Genomic DNA, 20,385 nt, shown 5'->3' on the forward strand with positions numbered 1-20,385 from the left:
ACATACAGTCCTCCACAAATAGTACCTGTATGTGTAGATTTTCAGCCATCCAGGTCATGGTAATTCTAAGACCATTAGTAATGAGTAGCTGGACTTTTCTGTTAGTCCTTGATGATGTTTTATCACTCATCTTGGATGATGCCAGTAGAGTCCAGTTGCTGTTTACTGAAGCTCTTGAGATCAGGTTGGTGCATGTTGCCTTGAAGTCACATAAACACAGGCATCTGCAGCCGCGCATGCGCACAGCCGAACCAGCAGCTGAACCTTGTGTCAAAACACAGAGGGAAATCAGCAGCAGGCAGCGCAGGTCCTCATCTCGATTTCAGCTTTGGCTCTATTTTTCCGAAAGTGTTCGTCTACACAGAGTGTTTTTCCAATTACGTCCGCGTACCATGACCGAACAATCAGCATTACTTCTTCGAAAACAACTGGCAGGTAACGTGAACATTACAATTCTGATCAAATAGAGCCGATATAAAGGCTGCCTGCCTAGCAGCTAACGTTAGCTTTTTTTTGTAGCTACGCAAAGCTATGTTTACGCCATAGGAGTAACCAAGCAGCATAATGGGTTCCTTTATCACTGCAGCTGAGTATGTGGCTAAGCTGCTTTGATTAGCTGCTCTCTCTTGGGAACAAAGACATATATTTCGAAGTACACAGGGCTGTAACTAACATATCTGAACCGATACTGAATCGCTTCGCCAACCTTGCTAGCGGGCTAGCAAGTTCGGCATTAGTTAGCTGACGGAACAAAGGAATAATCAATCCAGGGACTCATCTGCTCTGATGACTTTAGCATTGCTAATGATAGCTGAGAACACTGTGAGCCTTTTATAGACGACTATGTGACTACATCAGAAGCAACTTGATTAGAAATACAGGCTCATAGTCGAACTATGTAAGATCATATCTAATGTTTCTATGTCAAATCTGGCTCAGTCTCTAGCGCTGTGAGTTAGTGGGTTTAACTGAGGATCTCAGTGTTAAAGCCCTCAGTGATGAAACTGTTATTGTTCTCTCTTCATCGTCAGCTTATTTTCAGTGTCATCGCCGATTTTGTTACAGCGATGTACTTAATAATGCCACACACACGGATCCTGACACCGAGACACTAACACCCAGGATGTACAGTTTGGTGTGCAGCTGCCTGACAGCCCAGTTCATGCTGTTCAGTCAGACAGATAAATCAATGGGCCGGTTTTTTTTAATACTGATGTGGTATAGTCTTTTTTTCTTCTTCTTTTTTACATCACTGGTCCCTATACTGATTCTAATAAAAACCCTAGTGGTTGCTGACGCTGGCTGTTGTACTTGATTTTGGCTCAACACTTTGAATGAGGGCTGCACAATATTGGAAAATTAGACAATGAAAAGTTTAGTTTTTCAGATATATATATTGCAAAATTAAAAAAAAAAAACATGAAATTAATCTATTTGAAAAGAATTAATGATTGGGGTGATTTTGTAGGGGCGTGCATCTACATGGAAAATTAAAAAATAATTTTAAGTAAGCCAAGAAAATGACGTTTTACTGTGGAACATTTGTTGACCAAACCTTCATATGTGGTGAAACATTGACAAAGGCATTGACATTGACATTTTTTTTTGTTTTTTGCTTTGGATGGCATCCACATCTGGCTGTGATCTCACCATACAGAGCTTTGTGTTATACAACTTTAAAACAAATTAGTTATGTGTAATAGCAACACTGGCAACACACTGCTGACAGAGCACCTGTTTATGCTCATCATCCTTTCTGTAGCTGAAAAGTTTCCATACAACTGATGATGTGTTTCTTTTTGCAACCCAGTTTTCCTTTTCAGTGTTTGTCTTCTTTCTCCCTCATTTTTCAAGTTTTGAAAAAATTGTATTTTTAAAAAAACCCTTCAAAAGCCCTAGATTATGTTCCACCAGTTAGACTTATGTAGATTAGTTGTGAAAAATAAGAATGTATTTTTTATATCATGCAGCACATAATAACGTGTAGCATAATGTGTGTGAGTTCATTTGCTTTACTTCACACTGCACTTCTGACTATTGCGCATATGTACATCACTGTGTTGATACTGAAATGATATAAGGTGCAGCCCTAATATGAACAATGTGCAGATATAATTTTTATGACTTTGGTGCTGTTATGTAGTAATTACTTTAACAAGGAGTCAGTGATCACTAAGGAAATTTTATTTGTGATAGTAATGAAAGTCAGCAGGAAGTCCATTATAATTATTCTGCAATTGCCTACAAAATTGAATGAGATCAGACAATTTCATGTCGCCTTCAAGATTCAGGCACTATATCTAAACTATATCTCAACATAGTGAGGGTCAACATCCCAGACAATGCATAATCTTATCATGAAACTGATGTTATTTTCATATTGACTCACTTTGATATAATTAGACCTTTTGGTAATATTCTGTGCTGCACCACTTAATCGTGACCATGGTCAAGACTGAGAATTTCACGAGATGTTTGGAATGACAGCAACGGGTCAACACTGCATCATATTCCATGACTGATTTAGTATTTTGCACCCACTGTCCAAATGCAAATTTCGGTCTTTGTGTGTGTGGGGATGTGAATCACTGACTTTACAGTGGTAGATTCAGTTCTGTTCTTCAAGTTGGTGATTCACTTAAACAGAAATTATTATTTTTGGAAACCACGATTTGCTTCTGTAAACATTTGTCAAACTGAAAATCTATTCAATGAACTTGCAATACTGTGAGGTTGAGGTATTTTCATATCACATGACAAACCTAAAAAAAATAAATAAATAGCAAAATTATCTTTTAACTCTTAACCGCTAATGCCTTTGTTAATTATGTTAACTTCTGTTGCTGGTAGTAAACACTGACAACAGACGTTTCCAACTAATCCAGTGTTGTCAAACTGGAAGACGGTTCTTCCACAGATATCTATTGTACATCTGCTACACTGATGAAACCAAAGTTATATAAAAGAACTGTTTTAAGCACATTAATCAGTGTTAATGTTGGAACTTGTTTTGAAGTAGCCTTTATACATGGTTTGTTGTTACAAGAAAAATTACACACTGTTTGTCAGAAGCACACTTCATGCTTTGTTTTGTAACAGTGACAGGGTTAATTAAATGGATTAACACGGTACTTGCTACTGATACATTTAGGTCACATGCTGTTAACTCTGATTTGTGCATCAATTAGTCGTGAATTTAAACATTTCTTAGAGCTGCTTCACTGTGTTGTCAACAACAGTAAACAAAAGGTGGAAAAGCACATGATTCACCTTATATTTCCCTAGATTTTCCAGCATGTGTGGTTTATCAGTGTCAGGGCCTCCAGTGAAGATTCATTATCCTCTGAAGTAGTTACACTACTGTATTTCTCTCCTTTGCGATTTATTTTTTTTCTAGTGATGCCTACGTCTTTATTTAGTTTGCTGTTGTGCCCTGTTTTACCAGTTCAGAGCCCATGTTACACACATAATTTCTACTTTTGATGTTTTAAATGTTATTTGAATAAATCAAGTGCATTTTGTGGTGGAACTCTGTTGAGATAAGACAGACTTTTATTTCCAAAGGCTTTTTGTTTTTAGCTGTCACCACTTTATTGACTGTCTCTCAGGGCAGGGTTTTGCCTATAAAAAGATATTTTTGGCACCTCCTCAAGAAATTTTCTCCAGCACCCAAGGAAAACCATCAGCACCAAGATGATTTGAATTAAAAAAATATGTTTTCTTTTTTACCAGTTTTGTTAATTGGGATTTTATTTACTCAAACATAATAGGCATTTTTATTCATGAAAGGGTCAAAAGTAACAGGAAATTCATAGATTTCTGTCAAATAAGGTACCAAAGACTGATTGCCTTAACTGTACGCACACTGACCATGTTTACTGTCATGTGTAGTCACTCCCCAGAGACCCATTCTGAACTGGGAAAAACCCTGAAGGAGTTTGTGTAAAAATAACAAAAAGGCACTGTGGCTGTTGACAAAGTATACCCAGTCATCTTAACCAACAAACTAACACACTCACACATGTACATCTGTCACTTTTGTGAGATTACAATAGTTTTCTTTTCATTTAGATCTTGCATTAAAATAGTTTGTGCCTGTTTTTTGTTCCAGAGCTCAACAAAAACCCAGTGGAGGGCTTTTCGGCTGGTCTCATAGATGATGACGACATATACAAATGGGAAGTTGTGATCATCGGTCCACAAGATACCCTTTTGTAAGTGAAAAGATATGTTGCTTTAGCTGAGATATTCAAAAAGAAATATTTTTTTTAAGTTTTGTAATTTCTTATCTGTTTTTTTGTATTCTTTGTTCCTTCTGCAGCGAGGGAGGGTTTTTCAAAGCTTACCTAACCTTTCCCTATGATTATCCGCTACGGCCGCCAAAGATGAAGTTCATCACTGAGATCTGGCACCCAAATGGTAAACGCATTCTTTCACATTCACTCTTTGATGTTAACTTAAAGTCTTCGTTGTCATCAATTGGTCTGCACATGTTAAGATATTTACGTTGTTTTTCAGTGAGTTAATAAAGATTTTTGTGACAGAGTAGCAGCGTAACCCGGGCTTTGAATGTATACGTAATGACGACTCGCTTCACTTTGTATTGGCTACTGTTGAATTCATGCTCCCGTTCTTCACAGTTGCAAAGAACGGGGATGTTTGCATCTCAATTCTGCATGAGCCAGGAGAAGATAAGTTTGGTTATGAAAAGCCCGAGGAGCGCTGGCTTCCCATCCACACAGTAGAGACAATCATGATTAGTGTTATCTCCATGCTGGCAGACCCCAACAGCGATTCACCAGCTAATGTGGATGCTGCGGTGAGTTACACTACTTATTCCATTCCCTCGACACCAGAAATCCTTTATTCAGTCTTGTAATCTCTCAGTTCAACTAAATTGAGGATTTCTCATTAAAGGGAAGTGATGTTTCTCTTACAGAAAGAGTGGAGGGAGGACCCTAATGGTGAATTCAAGAGAAAGGTGGCTCGCTGTGTAAGAAAAAGTCAAGAGATGGCATTTGATTAGGAGTGGACTGTAAATTCCAGGGTGAGCAAACTGACTTGCCAAGTATGATTCAGTTGTGAAACCTTGCTTCTGAAAGTAATAATAATTACACTGTTCTTTTCTTACAGTTAAAGGAAATGCCTTCAGAGGGAAAATTTCAGCAAAAGGCTTTTGCACCCCATGTTTTGCCAGTCAAAGGAATTGGTTGGCTTCAACCATGTTTCTGTGAACGGTTGTCATTTTCCGCCAGATGAGCCAATTTGAGAACCCTACCAGCGAAATTAACCTGTTTCCTACCTGGAATTGTATATTTAATTTTATTTATTTTGAAAAATTAATGATGTAAGATATGTCACTACTGTAAATTAACTTGCTTTTTTATCTGCTGCTGAACAGTTTCTACTTTATACCAGGTTTCTTATGCAATTTAGTGGTCAAGATTGTGTAAAACAAAACGAAAGCCTGTTCTCATTAGGTCATCACTTGTCCTCCCTGCTGCATACTTACCAGATTAATGTCAGCCCAACAAATCTGTTAATAGATGTGATTATTTTCAACACTCTCATGAATCACTGTTGCCTTCTGTTGGCTTCACTTCCTCACAGTTTGCTTGTTGTTTAGAAGGACAGGCTGAGAACTTTTAGAGCGACTTATAAAGAATTTTAATACAGTGTTTAATTTTTCTGAGAAACAGTCTTCTGTTATCATTCTCCCATAATGCCAGTGTGCGTCTAGGAGGTTTAAAACTGTGACTCTCAAACCTGCATGATCCCCTCAAACAGCTCTGTCCTGTATTGTTTCTAGCTGTGGATGTAATTGGAATGGCTTACTCAGTGATTTGAGAGTTATCGTTTTATAATATATTCACTTGCACACGCAGAGCTAATGCTAACAGAAGGTTTGTGCCAACCTCTCAGGATTTTTTTAGGGTCTTGAATAGCAATCAGTAAGATTAACCTCTAATATTCCTGATCCTTTCCCTAAACATGCGGCCCTCTTGGCCAACGAAGAAGTACTTATTTTAAATCATGGACAACCAAATACAGTCTGTGAAAATAGCCTAAGCTGTGAACTGGCATCTGAGCTTACCTCAATTTAAACAGATAACAAATGTGACCAGGTTTATGGTTGAGTTCTTAATCTGTTGGGGAACATGGGGGATTTTAGGGGCTCCATGGTAGACTTAGGCTAGTCGTTCTTACTTTGTTTGTCGTGGCACATTTGGCTTTCAAATAGTGTGTGGGTAAAAGACACATTCACTTGTGGGTTTAGACTCTTAAGGACTTTGGGTAGATTGTTGAATAATGCTCTTTACGTCTATCAACATCTTGAGTTCTGATTGGTGCATACTTGGATAATATTTATCACCTTTACTTAATCACTGAATTTGGGTTGTGATCCTTGATGGAGACTTGAAGTTAACTCGCCACTTAAACAAGTGTTCTGTTGGGAAATGAACACAATCCTGTGTCTACATTTTACTTTTAAAGAATATACAGTTGTGTTTGGGTGGAGTCTGGAAACCATTGGCTTTTGTTCACTTTCATTGATGGTGTTGCTGACTATTAAGCCATGATGACATCTGTTTTGAATTATGTTACACATTGATCTGTGACTGACACTGACAAATAGCTAACCATCTTTTGGCGCATGCAATCAGGTTCAAAGGAGTTGGGTATGTTTAAATAGGATACCATTGTTAGTACATTCTGGGTGAATGTGATGTGTACAGTTCGTAGATTTCCGTAGACTTGATGATCACATAACTGTTGTTGACATTACCTTTTTAAGTCAGAATTTTCTAACCTACCATGACCTCCTCTGACCGGTGTTCACTGTATTTGCACAGATTCGGTGCGTTTGAAATGTCATTAAGCAATACGCTCTGAAAATGGTGTGTCCAGGTAATCCACCCTAACGCCATTATTTGTTTGTTTGGTTTTTTTTTTTTTTGTTTTTCCATTTTGTGTCAATGCAATGTATATTGGATATGATGCTCAATAAAGTGTGTAAACAGAGCAGCTTGTAATTTTGTTTGTTTTACATTTTAGATGAGAACACGCTCTGGGTTCAAGTATATTAGACCTCTGCCCTGTAATTGGAACCCAGTGGCACAGTGTCACATTTCAGGGCTGGCTTCATCTCACACTAATAGGCTCTGCTGGTTGCAACACGTACTGGGCTGATAAAGATGCCAGCGACCTCTCTGACATATTGACAGGAAATATTGGGATTGTAACTAATGATGAGGAAGCGGGTTACATTTGTTGAGCAACTGAAAAAAGAAAACCTGTTTAAAAACGGAAGTGGTAACATCTTAACGAGGTAACGCTGCCACTGTGGTCTTCATATATTCAGCGACTTGTAGATGATGGATTTATGCACTTTCAAACTGAGATTCTTGATTTTTAGGTCTGCTGAATCTAGCAACAGATGCACAGATGGTGAGTTGAATATTCCGTTAAATGCTAAGTAGACATGAATAAACCTTTTTTTTTTTTTTCATTGCTGAATTTCAAAATAGATAACTGAATTCAAATAATACTTGAAAAGTAACTGTAGGTTTGCTTTCTATTTAATAACTAAACCTATTGGACTCAGGGTGATGGCCTGCTTATGTAATTTTTAGTGTTGTGGTTCCCAACCTTTTTGTGTGATGTACCCCCCACAGCTGGATGTTATTTAACACTGCTCATTAGATAAAAGTGGATCTGTTACAGTATTCTTTGCATTCAATCTAACACTCAATATTTACATTTGTTTAATTATTGTTTGCAGATTTTAGCAATCTACTGATTACTTTTATCCTTTTCAACATTTATCCATTCATTTTCCCTCGGCAGTGGCTTATAAACAGCTTTTGGACATTTGTTTCAGCCATTTAAACATTACTTTAATCCTTTTCAACATTTATAAATTACATTCAGGTAGCTGTTTTATTTGTGTGGTTTTTGTGTGTCTGTGTTTTTTGTTTTGTTTTACATTACTTTGAGATATTTTACCTGCTCATTATTTTAGCTGTTGAATAATTCATACCTTCAGCAACTAATTCAACTATTTCTCCATTACATTTACCCAAGTATTTGAAAAGTTTATGCTTTAAGATTTACATTGGAGTCATTTTTCCTCTTCCTTTAAGCTAGTCCTTTCTGGTTGCTAATCAGCTGTAATTGAAGCATTTAGGTCTTACAGATGATGCAGTATGTGCCATATCTGTATATACTGTAGATGTGAGTCCCAGGTCTGATGGAAGAAATATGTATGTCCTTTACTTATGCAAAACAAGTCAAAACCAGATAAGTCCTGCATTCTAATTTATAAAAAAAAAACACAAGGTATTTATCAAAAGTAAAAGCAATATTACTGGCCCATTCAAAAACGTTTTTATTATTACATATGTCATATTACTGAATAATAATTACAGATACATTAACATGTAATTGGCATTTTACTATTGTGAACGGTAGAGTTAATTGTAACTACTTTACATCCTGGGCTGTTTAGAAACCTGTTTTGTATGTAAAGCATTCTCAATGTTATCAGGCAATTTGTTCAATAAATGTGGAGTTAATGGTATAATATTTGTCAATAAAATGTATTGGAATAGAGTTATAAAGAAGTACAAATTTAAAAAGCACAAGTATAGGTATCTCTGATTATTACTAAAGAACAAAGTAAACGTTCTACATTACTTGATAGCAGTTTTTATGTAGTAAATTCACCTGAAATATATACAGTCCACATGATGTATTTTTAAAATATAAAATTTTTATGAATGCATTAAATAGATAAATCTAGATTTGTTGCATCAGTAATGTGTGCTGTGATAAAGTCAAGATGAAGGAGTGTTATGTTTAAAATCTGCTGGTTAAACCAACACCACAGATTCTCTTTGGCAGGCTTTGGATGTCTGCCCAATCAGCAGGTGAGAGAACTGTACAGAGGGACACATGTAAATGTGCCCGCTAGCAGTCAGCACATGAAGACTATCCACACTCCCAAATCCATGATGTCTGCACCATTTTTACAGGTAATTGCATAATGCTGGAACTCACGATCTGCTTAGTTTTCCTTTTGGTATTTTAAACTTAGTCTCTAAATGGCTTGAATGAGTTGACCATGATAAACCCTTCGGTCCACCATGTGCAATCACATTCTGGTGTCTGCCTCAGCATCCTGCCCTGACGGCCGGACAGAGACGCTACCTTTGCAGTATAGCAAACGTTTACAGTACAGAGCACATGAGGCGGCAGATGAAGCAGCACTACCTTAATGTGCTGCACGCATGCGTCCAGTCAGGTGTGTATCTAAATGTCTGAAACTTAAGCTGACCACTGCCATCCATCTCATGCTATGTTTTGTGTCTCGTAGGTCACAATGACACCTGCAGGAGGAAGCACGGGGATCGTCAGCACAGAGACAATAGCACATTCACAAAGGATGCAGAGAAGGACACAGCAAGGGGAAATAAGCCACAAAGGCAGAGGAAAGGCAGCGACAGAGTTAATTCTGATGTCATACTTCCAAAAATAGTCAACAGATGACAGACATAACACCAAATGGGTGTACTGATTTAAAGGCCTCAATGATGTGTTCATGTTTATGTTGATCTTTGTACGAACACCCTTTGGAATAATGCACAGATGTTAAAAATTTACTTTGAAAGTTCCTGTACAAAAATAGTGAGCAGTCACAGAGCAACATATTTTACAAATTAAGCACTACTGCTTTTATTAAGTGTGTCATTTATATGTTCTGTTAGTTGAATGTCTAGTTGTAATAGCTGTCATTAGGAGTACTTATATGCTTGACATAATAATAATAATAATAATAATAATAATAATAATAATAATAATAATAATACTTATATAGCGCTTTTCAAGACACTCAAAGACGCTTTACAAAATGGATAAGTACACAAAAACAAACAACCACAATAAAAAATAAATTAGTTAAATAATTAGTACCATCCAAAATACAGTGATACCAGTCCCATGAGTTCTATCAGTCTGAATCTTTTCCAGAGACTGTAATTATATATATATATACATGTTTTATTATTATTTGACCCTGTTTAACGGACACTGAATATGTGTATTTTTCGTTTGAAAAAATATTATTTCATGATATATTGATAATCGTTGGAAGATACGATTGTGATTATTTGTTTTAACGGTAACATAATTTTCCTAAATGATTCAATCTTTCATTTCAATTGCACTGCATGCTCATTATCTACTTTATTAAGCGCCTTCAACTTAATCAGATTCTTTTTTTAGGGTGGCTGTGTGACATCTGTCCAGGGAATACAACTATGGCGCCTTGATAGCAACATTAATTAATTTGGACTAAAAATAAAGACGTTGTTGTCACTTGAAGTGTCTTCAAGCCATTTTGTTGCAGTGAATGAGAATAAAGCTTACATTTAGCAGGAGTGGACCCTCTTCTACCAGACGAGCCTCTGTTTGTAAGTAGCTGAGCTAGTTCGCGTGCGGGTGTTTTTCATCTGTGCGCGTGCAGGTGGCCCACTCTGCCACCAGAAAGATGAACTGTGTCCTGGATGGAAACTGTGTTAAAGGTGGGAATAAACAAGCCTAGACGAATATACAACAGTTAAACTCGCTGTAGTAATTATACGTTTTAAAAACTAACCTGGGTAAAAGTTGTAGCAGCTGGCAAAAGCCTATAAACTCATTAATTTGGACTAAACTGCTAGCTAGGTTAGTTTAGCATAACAGTTAGCTAAAATAGCTAGCTGCATTTTTCCTATGTTACTGTTTTTAACACAACGCCCGCAATTTGCTTGGTTTATTTATATTAACAGAAAAAAAAATTCTCAGTTTTAGTAACGTATTTAATCAACAGTTTTGTGCTAACATTGTTGTGCTTCAGCATTTGGAAAGGCCATTCATGCCCTGTCCCGGGTTGGAGATGAGCTGTGGTTGGATCCCACGGTCAAAGGGGTGAGTAGCTAAAACTGAAGGGACAACAGCTTGGAATTAAATAGTCACATGTCCTTGTTAATAGTTAGTGGAGTGCAAGAAGTATTCAAATCATTTATTCAGTAAATGTACCAATACAGCAATGTAAAAAATACTCCACTACAAGTAAATGAACTACATGAAAAATTGTCCTCAACTAAAAGTGGAGTAAACAGGGCCAAGTCCCCCACAACATAGAGACAGTGATCATGTTAGAAAATCAAAAGGAGTGGGTTTTCAGGTTTTTTTTGTACAATACAAATAGACACTTTTAACTACTGGTTGTGTGAGAGTCTAATAGAGGGTTATCTTTTAGTGTGAACAAAATATAACAAATACTTTTCTTGTCATATGTGAAAGTGTCAAAGTGAGACACATTATGTAGCCTTGCTAATGTTAGATTTGTGGTACATTATGAACACCAGCATCAAATACATTAACACAGTAACTTGCCAGCAGGAAAAAAAAAATCTAACTAGTTGACTTTATGTTAAACTAATATATGCATTAATCTGTTGTACTTACGTTATAATAAAGTTATTATTTTTTTCTTAGGTCCATCAGTCCTAAATTTATTGTCAAAAATCAAACCAATCTTTTGTTTTGTTTTATTTTCACATAGGACACAAAATCTCTACACGTTATTTAACATTTATGCTGCAGTTAGAGGATTAGCAAAATTAGCAAATTTTAAACAAAGTAATTCGTACGCATAAAAAGCAACTTTATATGGATTGAAATGACTCATAAGACATTAATATAATATTCTTCAACTTCAAAATGGTACTGAAGTACAGTACTTGAGTAAATTTACTTAGTTACTTTCTACCACTGTTAACCAGGGGCTAGCCAGGAATTCTGTCTCTCTGAAACTGATAACTTAATTGCTTTGCCACTCATCTCTGTCATGTCATTTTACATGATAATTGGAAAGTACACAATAAAATTAATGTGTGTATTAATACAGTGCTGGGATTGATATATTTTAATTATATGTATATGTACAGTACATCATATCTGAAGTATATGAATCTGTCTCTCTACTAAAGCTGGCACTGCGATCAGTGAATTCTGCTCATTCTGCATATGCCTGCTTCCTCTTCGCGCCAATGTTCTTCCACCAGTACAACCTGGGATCAGCACTAGAACAGGGTAGTGAAACAATCAAATGCAAGCTGGTCATGAAGGTATGTCAGTCATGTTGGTTATTCATCTGTAGAGAGACACTATGACCAGTAGTAAAACGCTAATAAAAGTAGGACTGAATGCAAACCACAGCACAAACATGACTTTACAGACTCACTTTCAGACTCTGTAATTAAAATATTAACACATTAATTACAATTTTAACTAAAATGTGTCCATCTGTTTTCAAGTCTGTGCTGCCACTTTTCCGGTGTTTGACTTCCATTGAGCGTAACGTGAAACAATGCGAGATATCAATCGGCACTCCCTGTGACCGAGTGATGATCAGGTTTTTCTGCAGACATGGTAGGAGACACAGCATTTTATATCATGAGGTAGTTGGCCTATATGTGACCTATGCTGTTTGTTATATATAATTAATTGTATCTTTAAACTGCACTTGTTCATTTTAAGTACTGAGTTTTTTCACACTATGCTCTAGATGACCTCTGTTAAGGCAATACTGCAGGCATGGTGTAGCATGTTGTGAACACTTGGTGGCAGTGTGCTCCAAATATCCTCTCTCTGCTGTTGTGATAGGTATCACCAAAACCCACAGTGTAAGTTTCCAGGAAAGCGAGGCTCTGCAGGCAGTGTTTGCCTCACACCTTTGTCCTAATGTGCTGAAGGCTCCTGCCAGGTTAGCGTTTAAGTATGTGATGATGAAGTTAGAACCTCAGCTTGTCTAAGAGATCCATCTTTAACCTCTTTAATCCTTACATGACAGTTGTTTTATTAAAATAATAGGATACATGCTGGCTGCCACCTAGATTTAGCATCCCAGTTTGTTCAATAGAGAGAGAGTATGTATAATATTTTTTACTTGTGGCCGACCAGAGTTTTTTCTGGCTCAGAATTGGCCACTGGGGCTGACTGTGCACAATAGTAAACATGATCGTCTTGGCAATGAGCCTGTGTTACTATTTTGACAGAAATCTATGCATTTCCCGGTCATTTGACCATTTGATGAACATAATTTACTATTGGGCTTCTATAAATGATACCCCAATTAACAAAACTGGTTTAAAAATGTGTATGCATTATTGATTATTGATGATAATTCTTATCATTTTGGCTTTTGGCGCTGCTTTAAACCTCTTGTGGGGGTCAAATGAATTCCCTGGAACACGTATCCACCTTCAGTTCTGTGCAGTTCTAGATATAAATAATACCAAAAGTATATTGTCTTAGGAATAAATATTATCAGTCAATACAACAGAAGTAACAACAGCTCTGTGCGCATTGTTGAGGTTGATGCTGTGTGGGTCTACATTTGTTTTGCACTGTTTCGTCAGGCTTCTCTGTGATATGGTGAGGCATTTCCCAGTGTCTCAAGAAGAAATCACGTTGTCTATGAGTCCTCTGAAAGTCAGTCTGAGAAATTACTTTGAAGGGGCAAAGGGTGAGTTAATGTTATACTTTAATACAGCTCAAGTCCAAGTGCAATACAGTGACAGATATCATGAACAGTTTAAAAGTTGCTGATGCTGTTGAGTTTGACACATGACTAAGCCTGGATAAATGCTGCAAGTTTAGTTCTTCAACCACAATTAAACAAACACTAAAAATGTAGGTACTGTTTGAATTGGGTGTGCTTCTGTCACAGATCACCTGAAGACGATGTACACTGAAATGTCCTTACACCCAGACGAGTTCGACTACTTTCAGGTCGGAGTGGACTCGGGCATAACCTTCTGTCTGAAGGAGTTGAGGGTAACGGGGTTATTTTTGGAGGCTTCCTTTATCCTGTCACATGAGTGTATTATACGTGTGGTGTTTCTCCTTATGTGTGTATTGCAGACAGTATGCGGGTGTGACGTTGGCTCACCAGAGCGCATTTCATGTCCGAGAGGTCATATTTCTGGTCCTGTAATCTGGATACTCGTGTCCTTAAAGCCTCTGTACCCAGCTCTCTGTATCATTTTCATGTAAACTTTCCTCTCAGTGCTGTGACTCCTCTTAATAGCAAAGTAGGTTGACCTAAGTGATGTAACACTACACAAAAGCTGTACTGTAATTAAAGTAATGAGTTGCAAAAATTACAGGCTTTACATGCATGCATGGTTTGTTATAAACTTTCAAACCAAGAAGGGATGTTTTTGGACTTCAGGGCTGTTTAAACTTGAGTTAATCCTAAACTGTTTATAGTTTGAGTAACAGCAAAACATTGGAGATCTGGGAGAAGTGTAATTAGTAATCCAGAATAGCGTGCTCAGTAATATAAAGTGGTTTATTGCAGCGCCTAAAAGAACACACCCCAGTTTAAAATGCTTTCCACCGGGCTGACTTATCAAACAAAACAGAAGGACTTGGTTGGCTATTTGGAAATCTGGATAAACTGTCCTTGTGATAGTTCAGTTAAAATGAGACTTGACCTGCTTTACCGCCCACAACTCTTGTCCCTAATGTCTTGGAATGTTTCTCTGACACCCTGCTGGGAGGCTCCTCATTAGCCAGCCTAGTCGTCTTGTGCCTGTCGGTTTTGGAAAATCGGGTTTGGATGGATTAGAAACCAGGCTTTAAGTTTTAGTTTGCCTTAATTTAGTCGAGCATTAATTTTTTTGTTAAGCGTGAACATGGTAAACAATCATGACAATTTTCTCAAACTTGGCAGCTAAAAAAATGTCATAGTCATGATGTTGATGCACACAAGCATATCCCAGTTTTCTTCAGTTAAATGTAGCTGTTTTTTTTTTGTTAGGGTTTATTGGCCTTTGCAGAGTCACATTGCCTTCCAGTGTCAGTTCACTCTGGTGCTGCAGGAAGGTAAGTTTCTCTCCCACTGTGATTAGCTCGAGTCACATTTGTATCTCAAGTTACTGTAGCTGTGTGGCGTTGTGCAACAGGCAGTGTAAATTAAGTGTCTATTTAACACGAGACAATTGCAAAATACAGTCAGCTTTGTTTATCTGTGGCTGTTCATTATATTACTTTGCATTTTAACAAGTGACCAGTTATAATGAGGGCTCCTAATGGCTCATAAAATAATGAATGATACTGCTGAATTTAAAAGCAGAAGAATGAGAAAACAGCTTTCTGTCATTGTCAGGTGTCCACTAGTGTCACATTTGTGTTGTTTGCAGGCCTGTGTGCTTCTCAGTGGAGGACATGGTTGTTGAGGCCACTGTGGTGCTGGCTACTCTGATTGACTCTGAAAGCAGGGGCCCCTCTCAGCCGACAGAGACCTTGGCACCCCCTACACCCAGGTAACAAACACTCCTGACTCCAGTCCCACTGCTTTTAATTGTGTTGGCGATATTGGGGATCAGTTATTACACCCCCAGTAAAGTTACACAGATATATATTGTGTTCTTATTTTGACCAGGCAGTGTCGTCACAACTGAAGGCCCAGTTTCTCAGATCTACAGTCAAGGTGTATTGGAAAGTTTAATTGAATCTTCCCACAGGGTTCTACCTGAGCTTCTCTCCTGGCACTCAGCCAAGGCGGTTTGCCCTCATTGGCTGTTTTTATCCTCCTAAGAGGCATAGTATTACAGCAGCCAGACTTGTGTCTGTAACAGAGATATATAGGCCAAGCCCAGGACATGTGGGCTTGGGTTAGAAGCTTGTCAATGTGACAGTTTGTAATCCCCTCATCTCCGCTATGCTGTTCTGCCAGTGTCACTGTCCTGCTTTGCTAGCTCGCTCTCTATTGTGCTACACTTTGGCCTCTAGGTGGGTCCTGTTACACCAGTCCCAGCTAGACTGTTCAACATCTGGGTCATTTGTAGCTGCATTTGCTTGTGCGCACTGCTGGGGTACTGCAGAGACATAACTGCCCTGATGAACAGGCAGTTTTTCAGTGCCTCTGTCCCCACAGCTTAGGAATTCAACGACATTCTTACCTTTTATGTTCTCTTTTGACATGAATTATTTGGACTGTTCCTGAATATATGCAGTACATTTCTGTTGTTCATGCCATGCTCATAACTAAATGTGTTTGCCTGCTGCATCAGGAGCCTTTTGAAGTACAGCTACAGAGCCTGAGGTTGTCTAAAGACATTTGAAAACCAGCTTGCTCTCTGTACTTCTTCCTGCTGTGTACCTATTTATGCTTCTGGTCTGCATGCTTCTCAAACGTTGCTGACATGTACTGTGGTTACAACCAGAGTTGTTTGTTGTTCGCTCATACTGTGCTTAAGGCCACCGTCAGTATCAGCTGATACAGAGCTAGAAACTCAGTCTTTATAAGCATATATAATCACAATCGTTGTGATATTATTAATGAGATAGGAACCTACTACATAGCATTGCAACTCCTAAAGTTGTAAATATTGCCATGTTTATCACCCTACTTACTCTTTTTATTTTAACTGTAATCTAGTTGAGGGTCACAATATAACATCATATCTTGGTTATTGAATATGTATTGTACAGCTCCAAGTGCTCTCACTATGAAGACACTCTGCCTGTTAATATGCTATATGCTGGGGTAAAACAAGATAAAGAAATAATATGTAGTAAACAGCAGACGCTGGTACACTTCTGTGCAATACCAATTAAATGCCAAATGATTAAAAAAAAACGTATCACCTCTCAATATATGCATTATTTTAAAGTTGGCTCCAGATGAAAAAGAGAAAACAAAAAGTCAGATTGTGAGACTTTACAAAGTTGGAAAAGGATACACAAAGATCAGTGACAACTTATAGATGACTATCCATCCATCCATTATCTATACACCGCTCAATCCTCACCAAGGTCGCGGGGGGGGGGTTAGTTACCTGCAGCCCCTACAGATAACTAAAGACAACTAAAAATCAGTGGAAACACATTTGCAGCAGTAATCAGGGGGTATAGAACAAGCCAAAGTACTACTAATCACAGCTGTCCTGGTAAAATGATACCACGTACAGTGTACTGCGTATTTTTTAAAATCAATCACAGTTGTCGAGAATGCCGACTGACATCATCGGCCAGTGGCAGGCCTGTACTCACAACCTACATCCAGTGAGTCAGACAAGAGTTTCTGTGACAGCTCAGTGTAAAGAGCATTGCAAAACATCAACCTCAATGGATGACAAATAAACAAACAAAATGAAAACCTTGTTGTTGGGCACAAAGCTGCAAAATTACACTTTGCTAAAAAAACAAGAAAGGAAGCCTCATGAATATTGGAAGCACATTCTTTGGTCAGATGTGATCAATTTGATCTTTATTGGCTCACATGGGGGCTGCAAGGTGGATCGGTGGTTAGCACTGTTGCCTCGCAGCAAGAAGGTCACTGGTTTGCATCTCGGTGAGGACACCCAGGTGTCGCCATGTTCTCCCCGTGCAGCGTGGGTTCTCTCCGGGTTCTCCAGCTTCCTCCCACACAGTCCAAAAACATGTTGAGGTCAACTGGTGATTCTAAATTGTCTGTAGGTGTGAATGTGAGTGTGCTTGGTTGTCTGTCTCTAAGTGTGGCCCTGTGATAGACTGGTGACCTGTCCAGGGTGTCCCCTGCCTTCACCCTAAGTCAGCTGGGATAGACTCCAGCCCCCTCCCCGTGATCCTAGTGAGGATTAAATGGTGTATAGATAATGGATGGATGGATGACTCACATGGGGTCCAGCATGTTTAGTGTAAACCTGACCAGAAGTAGCACAGTGAATGCATGATGCTGACAGCAAAACACAGAGGTGTGAGTGTGATGATATAAAGCTACATGAGTGCAGAAGGTGTTGGGGAGATGACATTTATAGATGGCACCATAAATGCCTGTGGTTATACCAAAATACTGTTTGACAAGATGATTTCCAGTCTGCAGAGGCTTGGCAGAAGAGGAACTTTCCAGCATGATAACGATCTAAAACACACTGCTCACACAAGAATGTCAAAGTAAGATAAAAGTAAAAACTATGACCTGGCTAAGTGTGTCGCCTGACAGTAGAACTCTTTCCAGACATTTTAAAGAAAGAGGTAGCGCAACATAACCCCTCCAGCAAAGAGCAGCTGAATAAAATTTCTCTGAAGAATGACAGAACATCTTTACATAGTTACAACACTTGTGTCTTTCTAACTGAGGAGGATTGAGTCTGTCACTAAAAATAAAGGAGGGCAGGCCGCTGCTTTAGCTCACCTGATTGAGCTGGCAACCCATGGACTATAGGGGTTATAGTTTCTGATGCAGCGGCCATGGGTTTGAATCCTGCTCATGGTCCTTTGCTGCAACCCCGCCCCCCACTTTCCTGTCTGTCTTTCAACTGTCCTATCTAAAAAGGCGAAAAGGGCCAAATAAATTAATAAAGGAGGACATCAGAAAATGTAAGATTTGAATCTCAGTAATGAAAGATGTGCTGTATTTTATTGCATTGAGCTCCTAATAAGGGGGCTTTATGTTCAATACGGTATGTTACGTTCCAATTTTTATATAAGCGCAGATACCCAACTGTTCAAATTAGAAGTAATGCACTTACTGTAGGTGATAGAGTTTTGTATCATGACATTTAAATCATGTTGCAGAAAGGTATTCTCCAGAAACATTTTTCCTGTCAGAATTATTCAAAAAAATGCAATTTTTTAAATTCTTGTTGTTAGTCCTGTGTAAAATTTAATCTCACCTCTTTGCCCTGCCTATTCATTTTCCGTTTCGTGTTATGTTGCTTTCTCCACTCTCCAGTATAACTAACGCCTCTCCTCACCAAGCTCAGTGATAATTCACATGCTCATGAGTCAGATTTCACTGAGACAGACTGTGTTTTTACTGTCCACAGGGGCAGAATTATTATTTTGCTGTTGAAGAAAGTAGCACTCTCCAGCATAATTACACTGCACACAGTGTTGGGACTGTTTTTGCCATCTCAGGAACTGATCATTAGCTCTGGATAATAAGCTCATCACCGATGAGTGTGTGTTGTGTGTGTTCCCAGGTGTGTAGATGCTGCTGCCTTACCTGTGGGTTACTGCGACGCACACAGCAACATACCTCATGATACTGCGGCTGGGACAGAGCTGGTAGCATCCAGCCAGGGCAGCCCTATCATCAACTCTGCTCTGATGCAACTTCTGCCTCAGACCGACATTCCTAATGAACTCTGTGTGCCTGACGAGGCCTGTCACAGCGCCAGCACAACTCCTGCTTCCACAACAGTAATAACAGCTTCCTATTGGTTTAAACAAAAAAATAGTCAGGATCCTCACATGACCCTTGTTTGTTCCCTGAAGATTAATGCTCTACAGTCTTGATAGGTTAAGATGTGAAATGCCAACATGCTTTACAGGTTTACTTGAACACCACCTAGATTGAACCCTTTAGTTGGGAGTCAAACCCGAAAATGTTGCTGAAACACCGGTCTTAAAAATTTTGTAATGACATCCTTTTTGTTTTGGTGAAGAATCTTAATGTGGTCGCACCCTCGCTGGGGGGGGGTTTCAGCTTATCAGACTGACTCTAGTAACCAGATGCTGCATTCTTAATGGCTTTTATTGCACTGATAATTTAGCAAGAACAGAAGGTCAGATTACTTTCACATTTAAATTAAAAGGTAAAAGGCACATTTAAGTAAAAAGAGAACTCATTTGTGAAAAAATGTGTGATGTTCCATTACTATGCACAACAACAGGTTGCCTCTTTTCCCCCGTAGATCTGCTCCCTCCTGTTCAGGGCCTTGTCCTCAGATCAGGATGATCCAGGGCTGCCTGTCCTGGCAGGTTACAGTGATGGAGAGGAGAATATGGAGGACGACGACTATCCAAGAAGCCCTCAACTCTGAAGTTACGCAATATGCAATAATCTATGGTCACAATGAAAGATCTAAATTTAATTTTAAGATTACGGTTTATACCGCAAAGCTTCTTTTGCTTGTTTGCCAACTGTTACATTTTCCACCAATGTAATTATATGTTAAGCAATGTGTTGTTTCATTGTTTTGGCAATTTTGTATGCAATTGTCATCGCATGTAATGAAAAAAATACTATCTGTTCTATCTGTGAAAAGATTACCTTAGCTTGAAGATGCCACACCTGTCTGTTAGTGGTAGCTCGTAGCATGCCTGATGTCTAAGGAATGTGGGAGTATACACAAAATGTACAAAGTGTTCTTGAGCATTAGCTTCTTCTAGCCCTTACAGCAGCCTGAGTTCACTGAGGTAAACACTCTGCATGCAGAGCTAAATGTGATAATGTCTTGATGGGAAAATACAGCCCTAGAGGCATCGAGGCTGCACCTGTGAAGAAAACGCCTCTGCAGTGTATTGTTCAACACTCAAAGCTTGCCAGATACTGTTTTTAAC

The 20,385-nt window shown here is 38.6% G+C and overlaps 2 protein-coding genes across 2 annotated transcripts; both read left to right on the forward strand.

The window, feature by feature from the left end:
- The first annotated feature begins 284 nt into the window (after window positions 1–284).
- LOC103358990 (ubiquitin-conjugating enzyme E2 G1-like) lies at window positions 285–7,024 on the forward strand. The gene is made up of 6 exons (XM_008284157.1): window positions 285–435; window positions 4,112–4,214; window positions 4,322–4,419; window positions 4,641–4,819; window positions 4,940–5,047; window positions 5,134–7,024. Exons 1-5 carry the CDS (start codon window positions 393–395, stop codon window positions 5,024–5,026), a joined length of 510 nt encoding a protein of 169 aa, XP_008282379.1. The 5' UTR covers window positions 285–392; the 3' UTR covers window positions 5,027–5,047; window positions 5,134–7,024.
- A 3,525-nt stretch (window positions 7,025–10,549) lies between these two features.
- rad9b (RAD9 checkpoint clamp component B) lies at window positions 10,550–19,953 on the forward strand. Its single transcript, XM_008284159.1, has 11 exons — window positions 10,550–10,583; window positions 10,898–10,968; window positions 12,036–12,173; window positions 12,363–12,477; window positions 12,712–12,811; window positions 13,467–13,573; window positions 13,778–13,884; window positions 14,873–14,937; window positions 15,255–15,377; window positions 19,023–19,242; window positions 19,737–19,953. Exons 1-11 carry the CDS (start codon window positions 10,550–10,552, stop codon window positions 19,863–19,865), a joined length of 1,209 nt encoding a protein of 402 aa, XP_008282381.1. The 3' UTR covers window positions 19,866–19,953.
- The last annotated feature ends 432 nt before the right edge of the window (window positions 19,954–20,385 follow it).

Source organism: Stegastes partitus, unplaced genomic scaffold (genome assembly GCF_000690725.1).
Source record: "Stegastes partitus isolate 25-593 unplaced genomic scaffold, Stegastes_partitus-1.0.2 Scaffold349, whole genome shotgun sequence".
NCBI classification, from domain to species: domain Eukaryota; kingdom Metazoa; phylum Chordata; class Actinopteri; family Pomacentridae; genus Stegastes; species Stegastes partitus.

Coding starts and splice junctions, on each gene's coding strand:
- LOC103358990 (XM_008284157.1), top strand. CDS start 393: ATGACCGAACAATCAGCATTACTTCTTCGAAAACAACTGGCAG. Junction 4,215..4,321: donor GGTCCACAAGATACCCTTTT/GTAAGTGAAAAG, acceptor TTCCTTCTGCAG/CGAGGGAGGGTTTTTCAAAG. Junction 4,420..4,640: donor TGAGATCTGGCACCCAAATG/GTAAACGCATTC, acceptor CGTTCTTCACAG/TTGCAAAGAACGGGGATGTT.
- rad9b (XM_008284159.1), top strand. CDS start 10,550: ATGAACTGTGTCCTGGATGGAAACTGTGTTAAAG. Junction 10,969..12,035: donor TGGATCCCACGGTCAAAGGG/GTGAGTAGCTAA, acceptor TCTCTACTAAAG/CTGGCACTGCGATCAGTGAA. Junction 12,812..13,466: donor GTGCTGAAGGCTCCTGCCAG/GTTAGCGTTTAA, acceptor CTGTTTCGTCAG/GCTTCTCTGTGATATGGTGA.